The following is a 15954-nucleotide window of genomic DNA, read 5'->3' as shown; positions in this document are numbered from 1 at the left end:
ATCCCTATAAAGGATAGCCTGGCCTCCTGAGGCTTCCCCTGGGTGCTTAGAGGTGATGCTCAGAGTTGGACCTTACGTTCTCTAATGAGGCAGCCCAACTCGGTCTGCACCAGCCTAGCATGCACCAGCATGCCTTACACGGGATATTCTGTCCAGACGGCTTCCGAGAGTCAACAGTGTTGTTAGTCAGTCTGCCTCTGCCACGACTCACCTTACAGGTCTTCTGTTTTCTCTCCTCTGGAGCTTGAGTCTAACTGTACTTTCCCTCTACCTCTGTCTTCCTATCTTAAAGTCCATGTTCTGTTGTAGCCCCATGGAATTGGGGAGAATTGGCTGACATTTACTTTTTGAACAAGTCATGGGCATAAGGTATTGAATAAAATCAAGAGAGGAAACTGGACTTTAAAAAAAAAAAAATGGAACTTTTTACCAGTGGTGGTGGCATAGGCCTTTAATCCCAGCACTTGAGAGGCAGGGGCAGGTGGATCTCTGTGAGGCCAGCCTGGTCTACAAGACAACCAGGGCTACACAAAGAAACCCTGTCTCAAAAATAAATAAATAAATAAATAAATAAATAAATAAATAAATAAATAAATAAAATAAAATAAAAAGGGGCTTCTCGTGTATTAGCATCACTCAGGGTGGGCTGCTAGGTGTCGAGCGGAGGTGGAGTGCCTTTTGTTTAGAGTCTTCATTAGCAGTTCTCAACTCACAACATGTGGGTCGTGATCCTTTTGGGGGCCAATAATCGTTTCATGGGGGTCACCTAAGATGATTGAAAAACACAGATATTCATGACAATAGCAAGATTACAGTTATGAAGTAGCAAAGAAAATAATTTTACTGTTGGAGTTCCCACAACATGAGCCGGTGTATATCAAAGGGTTTCAGCATTAGGAGCTGCTGCTCTAAAGAATGACCCTTGACACCACGTAGGCTGGAGCCTGGCCCATGGACTTAAACTATCTGTGATTATTTTAGGAATCAGAACCTAGCTTCTCAAAGGTCCAGGGCCCTTCTTCCCCTCAGCTGTCTTGTGTCTCTGAGCTGCTTCCTCTGGCCATGGCTTCATGTTGACCTCTCTTAACTGCAATGGCGTGCAATGATCTGTTTCCCAGAGCTGTTTCCCAATCCGACTCCTCTGGATTGTACTTTGCTGATGGCTTTCTTTCAAGAACAGAGAAGTCTTGCTTCCTGTACTGTAAAGGAAGACAGGAGAGAGGGCTGGGGAGAGATAAGAACTCCAAACCGAAGAACTTAAAAATGTGTGTGTGTGTGTGTGTGTGTGTGTGTGTGTGTGTGTGTGTGTGTGTGTGAGAGAGAGAGAGAGAGAGAGAGAGAGAGAGAGAGAGAGAGAGAGTGCGCGTGTGTGTGTGTGCACGCGCACGCTCGCCTGTCTGTGTCTGTCTGTCTGTCTGTCTCCATCTGTGCCTGACAGTGAGCTGCAGGGTTTCCCCCACACCACTTCAGGGCTGAGTTCAGCTGCACAAAGGGCCTGGGTGGGAAGCCAGGGGGTACCAGGCCTAATCCTGTTGTCGATCCATCATGTCTGCAGGCTGGATGTGTGTGTTTGGGAGGGAGGGATTGTTAGGCAGTATTTGTTTGTAAAGCCACTTGCTCTTCAGATAATACTTGTGCTAACTTCTATTGATGGAGCAGTGTGAGCCCCAGCAAAGTCCTTTCCCAAAGTGTCTTTGAAGCCAAGAGCCCATTGAAGGGAAGAAAGGCCGGGAGCGGGGATTAGTTTGTTCAGCAGCTGTGAATTTCAGTGGGAGGTTGATGAACTCTGAAGTCTTTGTTTAAATTAAAGGAGGGGGAGGGGAGAAAAGCCGCTGCTGGAGCAGGAGCCCCACTTGGGGCCCTGAACTAACACCAGGAGAAGTCTGAGCTGCAGGGAGCTGTGTACTGACTGCGAGGACTTTTCCCAAACACTTTCCGAAAAGGTGTTGTGAGAAGAGAAGGGGCGGGGTGGCGGATTAACATGTGAAATGAAGTTTTCATTGACTCCGGCGGGGGTGGAAGGCTGTTTTAATGGCACTTTGTCCCCCTATTTTCTCTTCTTGAGCTCTTTAGAGATATTGTTTTGCTAAGACAGGCTTTCTTCCCTCTTCTTTCCAGTCTGAGGGCCGCCTCTATGGGAGCCAACATAAATATTTCTCCTCCAGGAATGTGGGTTAATTAAAAGGAAGCGAATGAGTGGAAGCATCCAATCCAGCCCTACAATAGGCGAGCGCCCCGGCCTGCCCTCCCTCCCACCACCACCGGCGCTACCAGCGCCAAGGACGACCCCTTCTCTCTCTGGCTGACCTGCTCCTAAGGCCAAGGGAGGGTGGGATTCTTTAAAAAAAGAAAGCCTTGCTTATGTGTAGGCTCAGCAGCCAGGGGCAGGAAGGAGACTGTTTTGCTCACCCTACCCAGAGTTCTCCTCACTTCTCAGGACCTCCCTCTCCTTCTGTCCTCAGACTGAGACAGATGGGCTCCTTGAGAGCACACAAGAGGAGGGAAGGGGTCTGGGTTTCTGGGCCACTGTTTTTCTCAACGTCAACTTAAATGCGTGTGTGTGTGTGTGTGTGTGTGTGTGTGTGTGTGTGTGTGTGTGTGTGTGTGTTTTAAAGTTTGACTAGCTGACCCCAGGGACGTCTAGTCTTCCCTCCCAGTCAGCAGCTCTGGAGTTGTCCGCGTGGCCTCAGTGATTTAGTGCAGGACAGGAAGCCATGAACTGAGCGATGCTTGCATGTTGTCCGCTGTCTCCACTCCGGCGTTTATTGCTCGAACAAAGGCATGAAGGCGTAGTACATGGGTAGGGCAGCATGTTCGCTATAGAAGTGGGATGAACTGGGTGTCACTCGTACCCATTGGCAAACAAAGTAATCTGCAGGAGGAAATGACAGCCTGAGGCATTTGGAGTCCAACTTTAAAGTTCTGAGCGTGGAAACACAATGCCTCCACCTTTATGCTGAGAGCCCTGGGAAATGCAGCTTACCGTCCCAATGTGGAACATTTATGGTTTTCAGTTGCATTGCTGGGTTTTCTTCTGTACACTATAAGTGTGCAAATGTTGGGTGAGACCCGGGATTGACAGCCACGGCTGCAAGATTAGGAAAAGGGGAGCTGGGGAGACTCAGAAGGCACAGGCAAGAGACCCTGAAGGGAAGGGAAGTTTGTCCCGGGCTGAAGAGGAGAAACACTCCCTCCTACAAAGTTTCAATAGGACCAGAAGATGCACAGAGGTCTGACTAGGCTGCAGCCTTCCGAATGTCAGAGGCATTGCATTCTTCCGGGGTGGCCCCTGGCTGGGGCTTTGGCGTTGTGAGCTCAGGCTGTACTTTCAGCAGAAGAGGAATAAAGTATAGAATTTGACTGGCCTTGCTCCAGAAATGCTGTGGATACCCACACGCAGGACTAGCCTAGAGCAAAGAGTAGCTATGGGGAAGATCTGGGCTCTTCTGTTCTCTGGATCCCCATGTCATAAACAAGTCCCTGCTGGACTGTCCCTCTCCAAGAAAGAAACTTCACACTCGGAAGCAGCGAGCTGTGGGCTCCCAAGTGAGTGCATTAGTGGAAGGTTTATGGGGGTGATTTACTAATCCCTGGCAGATTAACCTCAGTCAAATCAAGCTAGCTACTTAGGCCATCAAGGAAGGCTACAGGGAGATGGTATCCTGCCAGAGTGGGAGGGAGGAGAGAGCTTAGAGGTTAAGTTTCCGCTGTGCTTTTCCGTCAGCATCTCAGCATCAGTGAGTTCAGGACCCGGGAGAAGGGACAGATATCAGGCTGCAATAAATTAAAAAGGTTAAGGTTCTGAACGTCCTATTAATAACAGTTTCAGAGTGTGGGCATGGGGTAGGGGAGGTTTACGTATTCAGGAAAGCATCCAATGTTCTGAATCCTGCCTATTTGAGAACCAGGTGTTAGAGCCTGGTTTCTCCTTCCTATGCCCTGCCTTTAGAGGTACAGATGCAAGAATCGACTTGATTTGCCCGTCTCAGCTCAGGGGATCAAAGCTCCTGTGGAGAAGGAGACAAAGTTCGACGCCGCTATGAGCAGAAAATGATTGCCAACCTGTCCACTGCGGACCACTACCACTCCTAGACCCCTTGGGTGTGTCTGGAGTATCTTTGGTGTTTAGGAAGGTCACTGCTCAGCTGAAGTCTGTCAGCGACACGATGTCACAGAGGAGTAATATTTGGTGTGCAAGTTTGGCTCTGAGGTTCCCTCTTCCCCCATATTCAAAGGCTTACTTCTTCCTTTTTCTCCCTTTCTGTTCTTGTTTAGTTGATGTTTTGGTTTTGTTTGGTGTTTTTTCCCCAGGGCAAGTGGGAAATATGAAGACAAAGTGTTAGATTCTTGAATAGTCAACAGCAGGGAGTCTAGGCCTAGAAGTTCTAGCTCACCCCGAGGGAGGAGCATCTGTGACAGACAAGAGAAGGCCCACATCTTTTCCCTGGACCCTGCATATCTGAGATGGGCTCTTCCTAGCCCTGATAAGCTAGGTCCAGCATTATGACCACTGGAGTCTAAAGTAGGGTAGGGTGGGGTGAGGAGACTCGCCTGTTTTCATCCTTTTCTCAGGAAAAACTTGCAGAATTTTATAACAGTTTTGAGACCTACGAATGAGTTACAAAGACCATGCGAATGAATCCGGAAAGTGTCACTCGGTAGGGAGACTGTGGCCTCCCCCTGTCAGTATCTCTGGGGAGTTTGAGTCTTCCATTCTGGGTTCCTCTATTTCCGGGGTCTCTAAACCAAACCCAGGAGGAACAGGGATGGAGGCAGGAGAGATAGATACCCTTAGGGGTTCTTCCCAGGTTTGTGCGCAGCGCCTCTCGGCGGCCGCTCCGCACGGCTGCAGAAGTACTTGGTGACCCGCCGGCGACACTGCTCGCAGCGGACCGCGCAGCACCAGTGAAACTTGCAGTTGCAGCTGGACACTGTCTCGGTGCGGCGCTCCTCCACCGCCAGCCCGCAGTCCCCGCACAGCCGGCGGCAGCTGCGGCGCTCCCAGCGGCCCAGGGCGCGCCCGCGCCGCAGACACTCTCGGCCCTCGGTGCCCAGCAGCCCCAGGGTCTTGTTCTCCAGGCAGTAGTCCGGGGAGTCCTCCAGATGTACCAGCTCGCGTGTAGAGATGGAGCGGAAGGTGTCGGCGATGGCGCCGCGGCCAGCCGCGCTGTTGCCAGCACCCTGCAGCAGGTCCACCTTGAGCGCTGCGTGATACTTCTCCTTCAGATGCGCGCCTACCTCCCGGAACTCTGGCAACTGCAACCAGCAGGTCTGCGTGGTGCAACTGCCCGACACGCCGTGGCACTTACACGTGCGTTTCATGGTGCCCTTGACCGCCTGGGGGAGAGAGCAGCACGTAAGTGGCCCTGGGCTGGCGGAGTTGCAAGGCGCCTAGCTAGTGTGTGGCCAGAGAATTGAGTAAAGCTGTGGAAGAACTGAAACGTTGGAGCTGGTAGTGGATGGAGGCAGCTGCCTAGTGCTAGTGGGTTGCAGGACTCACCTTGCGGCCAGCCTCGTTGTTGTGCAGATTCATGGCTGCCCGGGCATCCTGTCCTGTCTCTAGGGCGTCCACAAACTGCTTGGAAATTGCCTCTCCGAAGCCCACGTTGTCACTGCAGCCTCCCCAGAGCCAGCCTTGGCCTCCTGAAAAGGCGAGAGCAGGAAAAGTCATCGAGCCCAAAATTTCCTGAGCTCACATTTCTAATTGGATGATGTGGGGTTGAGGGGTGGGGAAGGGTTATAGTTGGGTGAGCTGTTTCTGGATTGGTTTCAATCTTGTTTTTTTGCCACCTTGTCTGCCCTCTTTCAGTCTGAGCCAATCCCTTGCTCAGGCCTTCATGACATAACTAGTTGTCACATGGATTCCACCCTTGTGCTCCTCTTGGAGAGTGCACGTGTCTGGCAGGTGGGCATTTGAAGTCTGGAAGGGGACAGAGTTCACCTTTGAGAGAGGAAGAGGAACCTAACTGAAGTAATGTGGAGCACCCGAACGAAGTCAGAGATCGAGCGACAGGGCACAGAGTATGGGGAAGGTGGTGGAAAAGCATGGGGTGGGGGTCAACAGAGTATAAAGCAACGGGAAAGGAAGTCCCCTGGGAGGAACAGATGATCGAGTCTGCACACAGTTCCATTATCACCGTGTTAAGGAAGCCACTCTGGGAGGACAGGGCAGGGTTGTCACTGTAGTGTGTGGGCCGGACCTGGCTCCCTCTCCTTCAGCACTATTCCCCTCACAGTTAGAAGACATTTTTATTTCTCCAAGTTCCCACAATGCTTTTCGTTGTGCAAATGAATTTCCCAGCCTGACTGTGCCCCTCGGTCCCCCCCATTTCTACTCACCCAGCTGTCCATTTCGGGAGTCATCACAGCCACAGTTGTCAAAGTCTCCAAGGCTGCAGTTTCTAGTCAGGGTGTACATAACTCCAGCAGAACTGATAGCATGCACAAACGCCGTCTCCCGGTTAGCTGGGGAAGCCAAAGTCCCTCAAGAGTTAGAAGAGGCGGCAGTCCCTTGACGCCTCCCTCACACTCCCCTCCCTGCTCTACCTACTCCTCCTGTGTCTTGCAGCATTCCCTCTTCTAGGATCTCTCTCATCCCTGTCTCAGCCCCATCCTCCTTCCCTCCCGTCTATTCAAGCCACACACTGAAGTCTAGAAATCCAGCAGTCGGCTTCAAAACTCCTCAAATGGGCAGCTTTCTAAACTGTTGTTCATCTTTTCTGTGGTAACCTGGTCTCCAAGTTTCTCCTGGCTCAACACCTCTCTCTAAGCCTGCCAAAGGAGCGAGCTAGCGGGATGAGGATTTATGACCCTGACCTACATCTTACTTAGGTCCTGACAAAGCCTTTAGCCAACTGGGCAGCCAAAGACAGCACAGGACTGGAGATGAGGCAAAGTGTACTGAACTGGGAGGGAGGGAGGACAGAAGGAGAGGGAGGGAAAGAAAGAAAGTATAGACAGGAACCAAGGGACAGAGAAGAGGGGATCTCAGGAGAGTGATGTCCCGAGGAGAGACTGGGTGAACATTGAGGATACAGAAGAGGAGGGAACCCAAGCTATGGCCAGGGCTCCTGGAGCCGAGGCAAGGCTTTCCTTACCACTCCGAAGTCCACCATGGCTGGACAGCTGTAAGGCTCTCTCAGGGCAATTCCAGCGGTCCCAAGCAAACTGGTATTTACATTCTTCAATCCCGCTCTGGGCGCCAGCTGCCACACTGCTGGAGTAGACCAGGTAAGCCTACAGGAATATGAGCTCAAAAATTTAGCCTCTGCTTAGGAGACATTTGCCCCACACTGGCCAAGCAGCTCTCTTACTGTCTACTCCCCCAGCCTTGTAATACCGACTGAGAATGCAGTCCAAGTATGCCATCACACTTAACAGTGCCTATTTCCTTGTGGATAGGACCTATGCTGTAGGTCAGGGAACTGAGGTGGAAAGAGAAGTGCTTTGCCCAGGGCCTCGCATTAGCAGAAGGCAACCGGAGGAGCTGCATCTGGTTTCTGTCAAACTTCATACCTCTCCAGTCTTCAATCATTATACCAAACTGTCTCTCCAAAATGAGTCACCATCACAGAATTCTTGAAATTTCAGGTGCTTGTTGTACCCCACCGCTAGCTAAGTATTGGTATCTGGGAATACCTTTTGTGTAGAGGCCCTGTCATTCCCAAATATTAGAGGGGATACTGCACAGAGAAGGGTGCACTTGTCAAAGCTGGTGACACTCCTGGCTCGGGAGATTCCAGACATAGATTCAGTAACAATACAGCCAAGTCCTCATCTGGGCTCTGACCATTTGCTTCAGGCAAGTCCCCGTCTATGCTATACACTACAGCATAATGGAAGTCGTAGATACAACAAAACCCAACCTGTGTTACCTTCAGCCCACAGAGTAAGACCTGTGACATCCAGGTCAATTAACGATACTTCCCTTACCTTTGGTCCAGTCATCAGGAAATTGTTCACTGACCTAGAAGGAAGCAAAAGCATCGCAGTGGAAAGACGCCAGTTTGTTTCCGCTCCCAAGAGCCACAGAGATTATTTCCACAATATCATGAAGGCAAAGAAAAAGCAATTCGTTTTCCTAAGAAACGGCAGTTTTCACGAGGCTGATAAAGAAAACCTGCCCAGGACCAGCAAGACGGCTCAGCGCATAAATGTGTCAAGCCTGACGACCTGAATTCAATCCCCAGAACCCACATTGTAGAAGAGAACCAGCTCTTGCAGGGGTCCTCTGAACCCACTCAAATGCTGTAGCACATGTCCTGGCTCCAACACATGGGCGTACCTCCAAATAAATACATTTTAAAATAATTAAAAATTTAAAAGATAACCCATTTAGGTTTTTTTTTTAAAAAAGGCTATGAGTCAAAAAGATTAAAAAAATTATTTTAAGTGTATGAGTGTTTGCCTGTCCATGGCGTGCACACCACTTACCTGAGAAGCCCCGAAGAGAAGTCAGACCACGAGAACTGGAGTTGAGTTATGGAGTTCTTAGCTACTATGTGGGTGCAGGGAACTCTACCCATGCCCTCTGAAAGAGCAACCAGTGCTCTTACCCACCAAACCATCTCTCCGGCCCCATTTCTTTGGAATTTTAAAGTCAGTTATAATTTACAACACCATAAAAACTTAAAGCTTTCAGTACCGTGAAAAATGGAAACGCTTTATTATTGTTTTTGCCGCAAGCTGGGGGCAGAGCTAACATTAACTCTTGGTCCAGACACTATTCAGCTTTTCATGCGCGGCTCTTTAAAATCATTTCCTCCCCAGACATTACTATCTCTGCTTTGTCCATGGGAGACAGCGAACGACATGGTGAGGCTCACCCAGCTGACAACTGAGGAGGTAGGATCTGACCCCACGCTTCTCTGTCTCCACGGGAGTGTAGGCAGATGCCTGTCTAGTGGAAGAGGTAAACCGTGGAAGGTCTGTCCAGGGTTTTAGTAACTGAATCACAACTAAAGCCAAATCTGAAAAGTAGCTTGATCTCTGCTTCTGACAAACTAAATGGAGACCTGCTGTATGGTCCAATGGCTTCATTCATCTATCTTTATACCAGAGAAATGAAGACTCTTTAACTTAGGGATTTGAACGTGTGTGACCTTCTGAGTGTGAAAGTTTAAACTATCGGCTTTGCTGGGCTTGAAGGTGCTCACTTGTAATCCTGGTACTTGTGAGGTGGCAACAGGAGGGTCAGGAGTTCAAGGCCAGACTCGGCCACATAGCTAGTTGCAAACCAGTCTGGACTACTTGAGACGATCTCCAACCAACAAACTATACTTTGCTTATCACATACAAGGCCACTGAGTTCAAGCCTTAACACTGTAACAATAAGAATCCTTACAGTAACAACAAAAATCACCATGTATAAAAACCAATCAAACCACACTGGCACATGCACACCATGGAATAGCTACCGCTCAGCAGTAATAAACACAAATACTTGGATAAATCTCAAGGAAGTTAGACTAAAGTCTATCTCAGGCGGCAGCAATGGCTCAGTCATCTGTGTGAATGGGAAGATGGATGTGGTTGCTAAGAGTCATGATCCTTAGTGATGGTAGGGTTAATTGCCTTAACTATGGTGGTGGTTACACAGGGTAGAGGCCTGCAAGTCTGCATCAGCATCTCTTCTCCATCTCTCATGCACATGCACACACACACACACACACACACAAACACACACACACACAAACACACACACACACACACACACACACACACACACATGAATATTTGAGGCTGGAGGTGCAGTAAACTGGTGTCTGAGTGAGCTCTAAGGTTACTATACAAAAATTATAAGATGGAAACATTGTAGAACATTGGGGGAAAGAATGCAGAAGCTTCCTGACTGTTTCTTTGCAACTTTTGCAAATCTATAGTTATATAAAAATTTAAAGTTAAATACATCTGTGATCGGAAGTCTCGGAGACTCAGAAAATGAGTTCAAAGTAGACATAATAATCAAAGTATTTTATCTATTAGCTTTCCAACAGAGGAAAGCAACATGGGAGCTCATGGATTTACCCTGAAAGGTGGGCGTCCCCTTGCAAGTCTGAAGGCTGGGAAGGTAGTGAGCATCGGGAAAGGAATGGGAAGCTAAAGAGATAAAGGAAGTCCCTCTCTTATTGGTGGCCAAAAGGACTTGGTGGACTCTTCACATGAGACACAACATCCAAAATGTGGGTGGTTTTGAGACACAGTATTATCAGATTGGAATGCTTCCATATGAAAAGATGGAGATTTTGAAAGAGGAAAACAGACAGATAGACAGACAGAAAAACCACAGAACCTACAGAATCCAGCAAAAGGAAAGCCTGCCTATCGGAACTTGGCAGATAGAGTCAGCTCAACTAAAACCAGCGCTCTACTGAGGGCGCTGTACCTAAGAACTCACAAAGCAATTCAAGACGATTTGAATGCGTTCACAATTGTCAAAGCCATGCTCGGTTTGGGCGATACATTTCTGATCCTTAAAGCCTGGTGCCAGAGACAACAGAAAAGGCGAGGCGCTTACTCGGTCTCAACAGAGCAATCTTTCCATTTGGAATAACTTGAAAGCTAGACGGCACCAGACCAGACCAGATTGAATGATTACCATTTTACAGAGCAGACATTACTGGGAGAGAAGACAGTGAAGCAGCATGTGATGACAGTGAGCAGAGCTTTGCCAAGGCTGAGTCTGGGTCAAGACTCTCTCCATGAACGAGTCTAAGGTAGGACAACGGGGGAGCGAGTGACAGAGGACCTGGGGGATTTCCCTTCTTAGAGAGCCTATAATATGGGAAGACTGTGTGACATGCATGTCAACTGAGCCAGTTAAAGTGACAGGTTTAACTGAACAGCTGTCATGGGACAAGACTGTGGATCTTATTGGACATTCCCATGATTATGCTGTTATTTGTAGATTACCCTTGGTCCACATGACTGCTTTACTTGTATGTAAAATATCCAACTGTGTCCTTGGGGCAAGCACCAAACCAGGAGAGTCTAGTTTTGGCTGATGAAACAGTAATGTAATGACCCTTGAGCCTGTAGAAATAAAGACTGCAGATGACACAGGGAGGGCTCTGAGAAGATGGAGAGAATGGGGAGAGAGCATTTTAGTGTTGCTATGGGCTGGGTGCCATCTAGCGACAGCCACAGGATTGAAGAGAAGACACTGCTTCTAGCATATGCGGAAGATGCAATGTCTGCTTTATAAATGGCACCTTTTCTACGGGCGGGGCATGATGTATTCTCTCAGATGGGCGTATATTTTCCCGTTCCCACAGGGATATACGTTTGCTGCTGCCACTGCCCAGACTGAGTACCAGTCAAAGGGTTTTACACCTTCCTGGACCTTCCCAACTACTCCCAGACCTTTCTGTTCAATCTCCAGACTCGCCACCTTCAACTGCATTCTTGATCTGGTAGGCTTCCGGCTTAACTTGCCTCAAAATGAACCCTCGCTCTGTTGCTACCTCAACCTACTCTGTCTGCCTTCTCTCTACCTCAGAGCAGGGCAGTCCCTCCCCGCTCAGATAAAAGACCCCACAGATCATCTTGGATTCCTTCTCTTATCCTGTAGTCAATCGGTCCTCATATCTGCTGAATGCATGTAGCTCATAGTATAGCCAGTCTCAACGTCTCCCCTAATTGTACTCTGGCTCGAACCATCGCCAACTCGTGTCTGGATTACTGGGAAAGCTCCTTAATTACTTGGCTATGGTGGTACACACTGATAATCCCAGCCCTGGTGAGGGTGAGTCTGAAGGATTTTGAGTTTAAGTTTATATGAAAGACCCCTTAAGCTCAGCAACAACAGAACAACTCAGTTTAAAAACAGGCACAGGACCTGAATACACATTTTCCCAAAGATGTGTGTTGGGAGTTGGTTCTAAGGCTTTGTCTTAATTCAGCTCCCAAAGCTGCGCTTCTAGACCCGAGGGTCCCTGCCCCCAGCTGGTTTTGACTGATAATAAAATGGCTGGGTTGGGAGACAGGGGTGGGACTTTTAGATTGTGGGTGCAAGGGTAGGGGAGAGAGGGGAGGAAGAGGAGGATTGCCATGATTTGGAGGGAAAGGGATGGGATTTAAGAATTTCAGAAGAAAATCATCCAGCAATGTAGGTGGAAAGAGAAAATGGCCCATTGGGGGGAAGGGGGAGCTGCCCAGAAGCTAACAGGACAGCAAAGATAGAACATAAATGTAGAAGGTATTAAGCCAGGAATATCTGAGGGATGTGTGTACTAGCAGTAGGGAGGTTTAGAAATGCACAGTCATTGAGCTAGTCAAGGTATACCAAAATTAACTGGTGTGTGTGTGTGTGTGTGTGTGTGGTATACCAAAATTAGCTGGTGTGTGTGTGTGTGTGTATGTGTGTGTGTGTGTGTGTGTGTGTGTGTGTGTGTGTGTGTGTAGTGTGTGTGTTGTGGATGTGTGTGTGTGGATGTGTGTGTGTGTGTGTCTGTGTGTGTGTGAGTGTGTGTGGTGGTGTGTGCGTGTGTGTGTGTGTGTGTGTGTGTGGTGTGTGGATATGTGTGTGTGTGGTGTGTATGGTGTGTGTGTGTGTGTGTGTGTGTTGTGTGGATGTATGGATGTGTGTGTAGTGTGTGTGACTGTGTGTGTATATGTGTGTGTGTGTGTGTGCATGTGTGTGTGTGTGGTGTGTGTGTGTGATATGTGTGTGTGTGTGTATATATGTGTGTGTGTGTGCATGAGTGTGCATGAGTGTGTATGAGTGTGCGTATATATGTGTGAGTATGTGTGTGCATGAGTGTGTGTGTGTGTGTATTGTCCTTCACAAATCCAGAGGGCTCCTAGATGGGTGCAGCACTGGCAAGACCCTCTGGAGCCAAAGCAGCTTAACTAATTCACCACTACAGATGTGCAAATGGCCAATGAGCACACAGAAAGATTCTCAGCATCCTTAGTCATCTAAGAACATGAATCAGAATCCATGGCCCCTGTGGAAGCTAGGCTGAAATAAGAAGATGATGTGGTAGCCCACACTCAGGAGGCAGATGCTCATGACCTCTCTGAGTTCAGGGGCAGCCTGCAGTACATAGTGAGTTCCAGGCAGCCAGGGCTGCAGAAAGTGACTCTGTCTCGAAAATGAATGGGTGAATGAATGAATGAGTGAGTGAGTGAAATACTGATTAAAACCTGGAAGCAGCCAGAATCCTCATATGCTGCCAGTTAGAGTATTTAAAAAAAGTGCATGAACTTTTGAAAATTGTTTAGCAATTTCTCCGCAGGTTAAATATGACACAGCAGATCTCCTAGTCAGACATATATGCAACAAAACATGTACACTTTGCTCACACAGCATTGATTAGAATACCCCAAATGTCTAGCAGCTATATCCATGGTAGAATATTAGCTGACCATAGAAGTAAATGAAGTACTGAGCATGCTCCGACACAGATAAACATCACTAAGTGAAAGAAGCCAGACACAAAAGACCAACTCTATAGCTTCTTCCTCTTGATTTTTACAAGATGTGCCACAAAGGGCCTTTATTTTATTTTATTTTATTTTATGTTTTTAATATTACACGTTTTTATGTGCATCAGTGTTTGCCTATATGTATGTCTGTGAGGGCGCCCGATCCCCTGGAATTGGAACTACGGACAGTTGTGTGCTGTCGTGTGGGTGCTGGGAATTGAACCTGGTGAAAGAGAAGCCGGTGTTGTTAACCACTGAGCCATCTCTCCAGCCCCTAGGAAAGACTGTTCTGTAGAAACTGAAGTTAGATTGCCAGTTATCAGGGGAACAGGGGTGAACACTGGGGCATGACTGCTAATGAAGAGGGAGTTTCTTTCAGGATTGATAGAAATCAGAAATGAATCGTGTTGAGGGTTGCATAGGTATGCGGAGTTACTCCTCTGAGGGGGAATTTTATGGTGTGGATTCTGTCTCAAAAGAGCCACCATTTAGAAGTCTTTCTTATTTTTGGGTAAATATCTAACTCAAAAGCCATGCTCAGCACTTCTTTTAAACATTTTGTGTACTTATTTTATGTATGTCCACGTGTGTGTGCCTGGGTAACTTTTGTGCACCACGTGCATGCAGGAGCCCTGGAAAGGCCTGGAATTAGAGTTACAGGTAGGTGTGAGCTGCTGTATGGGTGCCGGAGATCAAAGCTGGGTCCTCTGTGAGAGCAGAGCCTCTCTGAGCCATCTCTCCAGCCTCTGCGGCCAGCATTCCCCCAAAGTCTCATTGCAAGTGTTTTTGAGGAGTTAGGGTGGGTATTGAACCCACAAAACTAGTTACTAATTTTAATGACCCAGAGCAACTGCTGTGCCACAGACTGTACCCCAGGCCTTGCCTACCTTTTCTCTTTTCTAAGATAGGCTCTCACTTTGTAGTCCAGGCTGGCCCTCCTTTCTAGAAGCTTCCATACCCATGGGTTCTGGGAACTACCAGACCCCCTCATAACTGATACTGTTCACACCGGCTCTGGTGTAGACAAATGAACAAGGGGTTGTATGGGAGAAGATACGGAGCTCTATGGAAACCACTTCTTGCTCGAGCTTTCTCTATAAACACAAAACTGCTAAAAATTGTCGTGTTGATTTTTAAAGGTAAGGACAAGTATCTTTTATCCTTCCTGGAGCTTAATGTTCCCGTGTGAGTTTGTACACTGGCATTTCTGCAGAAGGGTATTAAGGAGGTTTGCTCCTTTGCTCTGCAGTTTAGCCAAGCGGTGCCTCAGTCACCTCAAAGCCCCCGCAAAGGGCAGCCCTTTCAAAGATGGCTGTTCTTACGGGGGTAGGGGGATCCCGAATATGGTGTGATTGGAGCGCGTGGTGATGGCTGTTTCCTTCCTGGGACAGCAGGGGCTTCCTCAGCATGAGCAAGGCCCGGTCAGCCTTGGCAGTAGCCTATTAACTCATCTGCACTTGGCCTCACCCAACCCTGCAATGACACCGGAGAAGCATCCAAAGACAACCTGACTAGAGAAGACTCTTAAGGTTTGTTTGTCACCTTGACAGTATCCACTGACTTCAAAGTTCACCCATGGATACCTGGGTCTCCCAGATTAGCATGATAATCCCTCAAGAGATTCTAGCTCTGTCAGTGCCTGGTGCCTGAGGTGGCTTTGGTGACAGCATCTTCCCAGATAGCCCCACGGTTTCACTGCACCTGAGGGCAGGAGGGCATGAGCAAACACTGCTCTTCACCAACTCCCATAGGCTGCTGGGAGGCTGAAGTGCCTGGCTGAGGACTGTCTGCTCTGCTCCCATTCTCGGCTTCTCTCTCTCCTAGTACCTCATATCATGGCCGACTCATGCCCTCTTCCTCTTAGCACAACAAAATGTTTGCAGAGGCCAAGGCGCGTCCCTCTTCTGGTCTCTACTCACTGCCTCTGCATCTAAAAGTCTTTTAATACAGCGGCTACTCAATTATGTTCCCGGACATGTCTGCACTCTGGTAACCATTCTTGGGGTGAACCTTGAACCCGAAATTTGCTTTTTCATTGTTCTTATGCCCATCTACCGCCACCTTGTTTCTATAAGTTAATTTGCAGCAAGAATTAGGGAGGGCAGGCAGCTCTCCCTACCCTGTTCTCCACAGTTCTCACAGAGTCACTGTGCTAACACAGGCTTCCAAGCCCAGCTCCTTAGCCTGGTCCAGTCTTCTTGTTCTTGACTGCACTGCCTTCCGCTATAGAGCCCCTGTCACAGCCTCTGAAGAAGAGGGTCTTCTCCTCTAAGTCTTCACTGCACTCCTCAAGTTAATTATCTATCATTTAAGGTCCATCTGGGATCCTGGCTGTGCCTCTCACCTGAGGCTGGGTGGGTGGTCTTCACAGCAGAGACCTGACAAGTTTACCCTCTTTCCATTGCTTCTCTGCTCAGGAACCTTCTTGCCTGGAGCGACCTCAGAGACTAGACAGTAGCCAGGTCTAGCCACACGGTTCATGAGGCTTTTATCTACAGCTCCACACTTGAAACTTGGCTCACCCAC

General features: G+C 48.5%; 1 protein-coding gene across 1 annotated transcript in view; it reads right to left on the bottom strand.

The window, feature by feature from the left end:
* Positions 1-4563: 4563 nt before the first annotated feature.
* Wnt8b (Wnt family member 8B) overlaps positions 4564-15954 on the bottom strand; it is a 19360-nt gene continuing 7969 nt past the window's right edge. Inside the window, exons 2-6 of the mRNA XM_032895506.1 lie at positions 7933-7966; positions 7098-7236; positions 6340-6465; positions 5501-5643; positions 4564-5337 (exon numbers count right to left, since the gene is read on the bottom strand). Coding sequence (XP_032751397.1) covers positions 4792-5337; positions 5501-5643; positions 6340-6465; positions 7098-7236; positions 7933-7966 — 988 coding nt within the window. The 3' untranslated portion in view covers positions 4564-4791. The remainder of the gene's footprint in view (positions 5338-5500; positions 5644-6339; positions 6466-7097; positions 7237-7932; positions 7967-15954) is intronic.

This window comes from Rattus rattus, chromosome 2 (genome assembly GCF_011064425.1).
Source record: "Rattus rattus isolate New Zealand chromosome 2, Rrattus_CSIRO_v1, whole genome shotgun sequence".
NCBI classification, from domain to species: Eukaryota; Metazoa; Chordata; class Mammalia; order Rodentia; family Muridae; genus Rattus; species Rattus rattus.
Note: the sequence above shows the minus strand (reverse complement) of the source record. Positions and strands in the feature narration are given on the sequence as shown.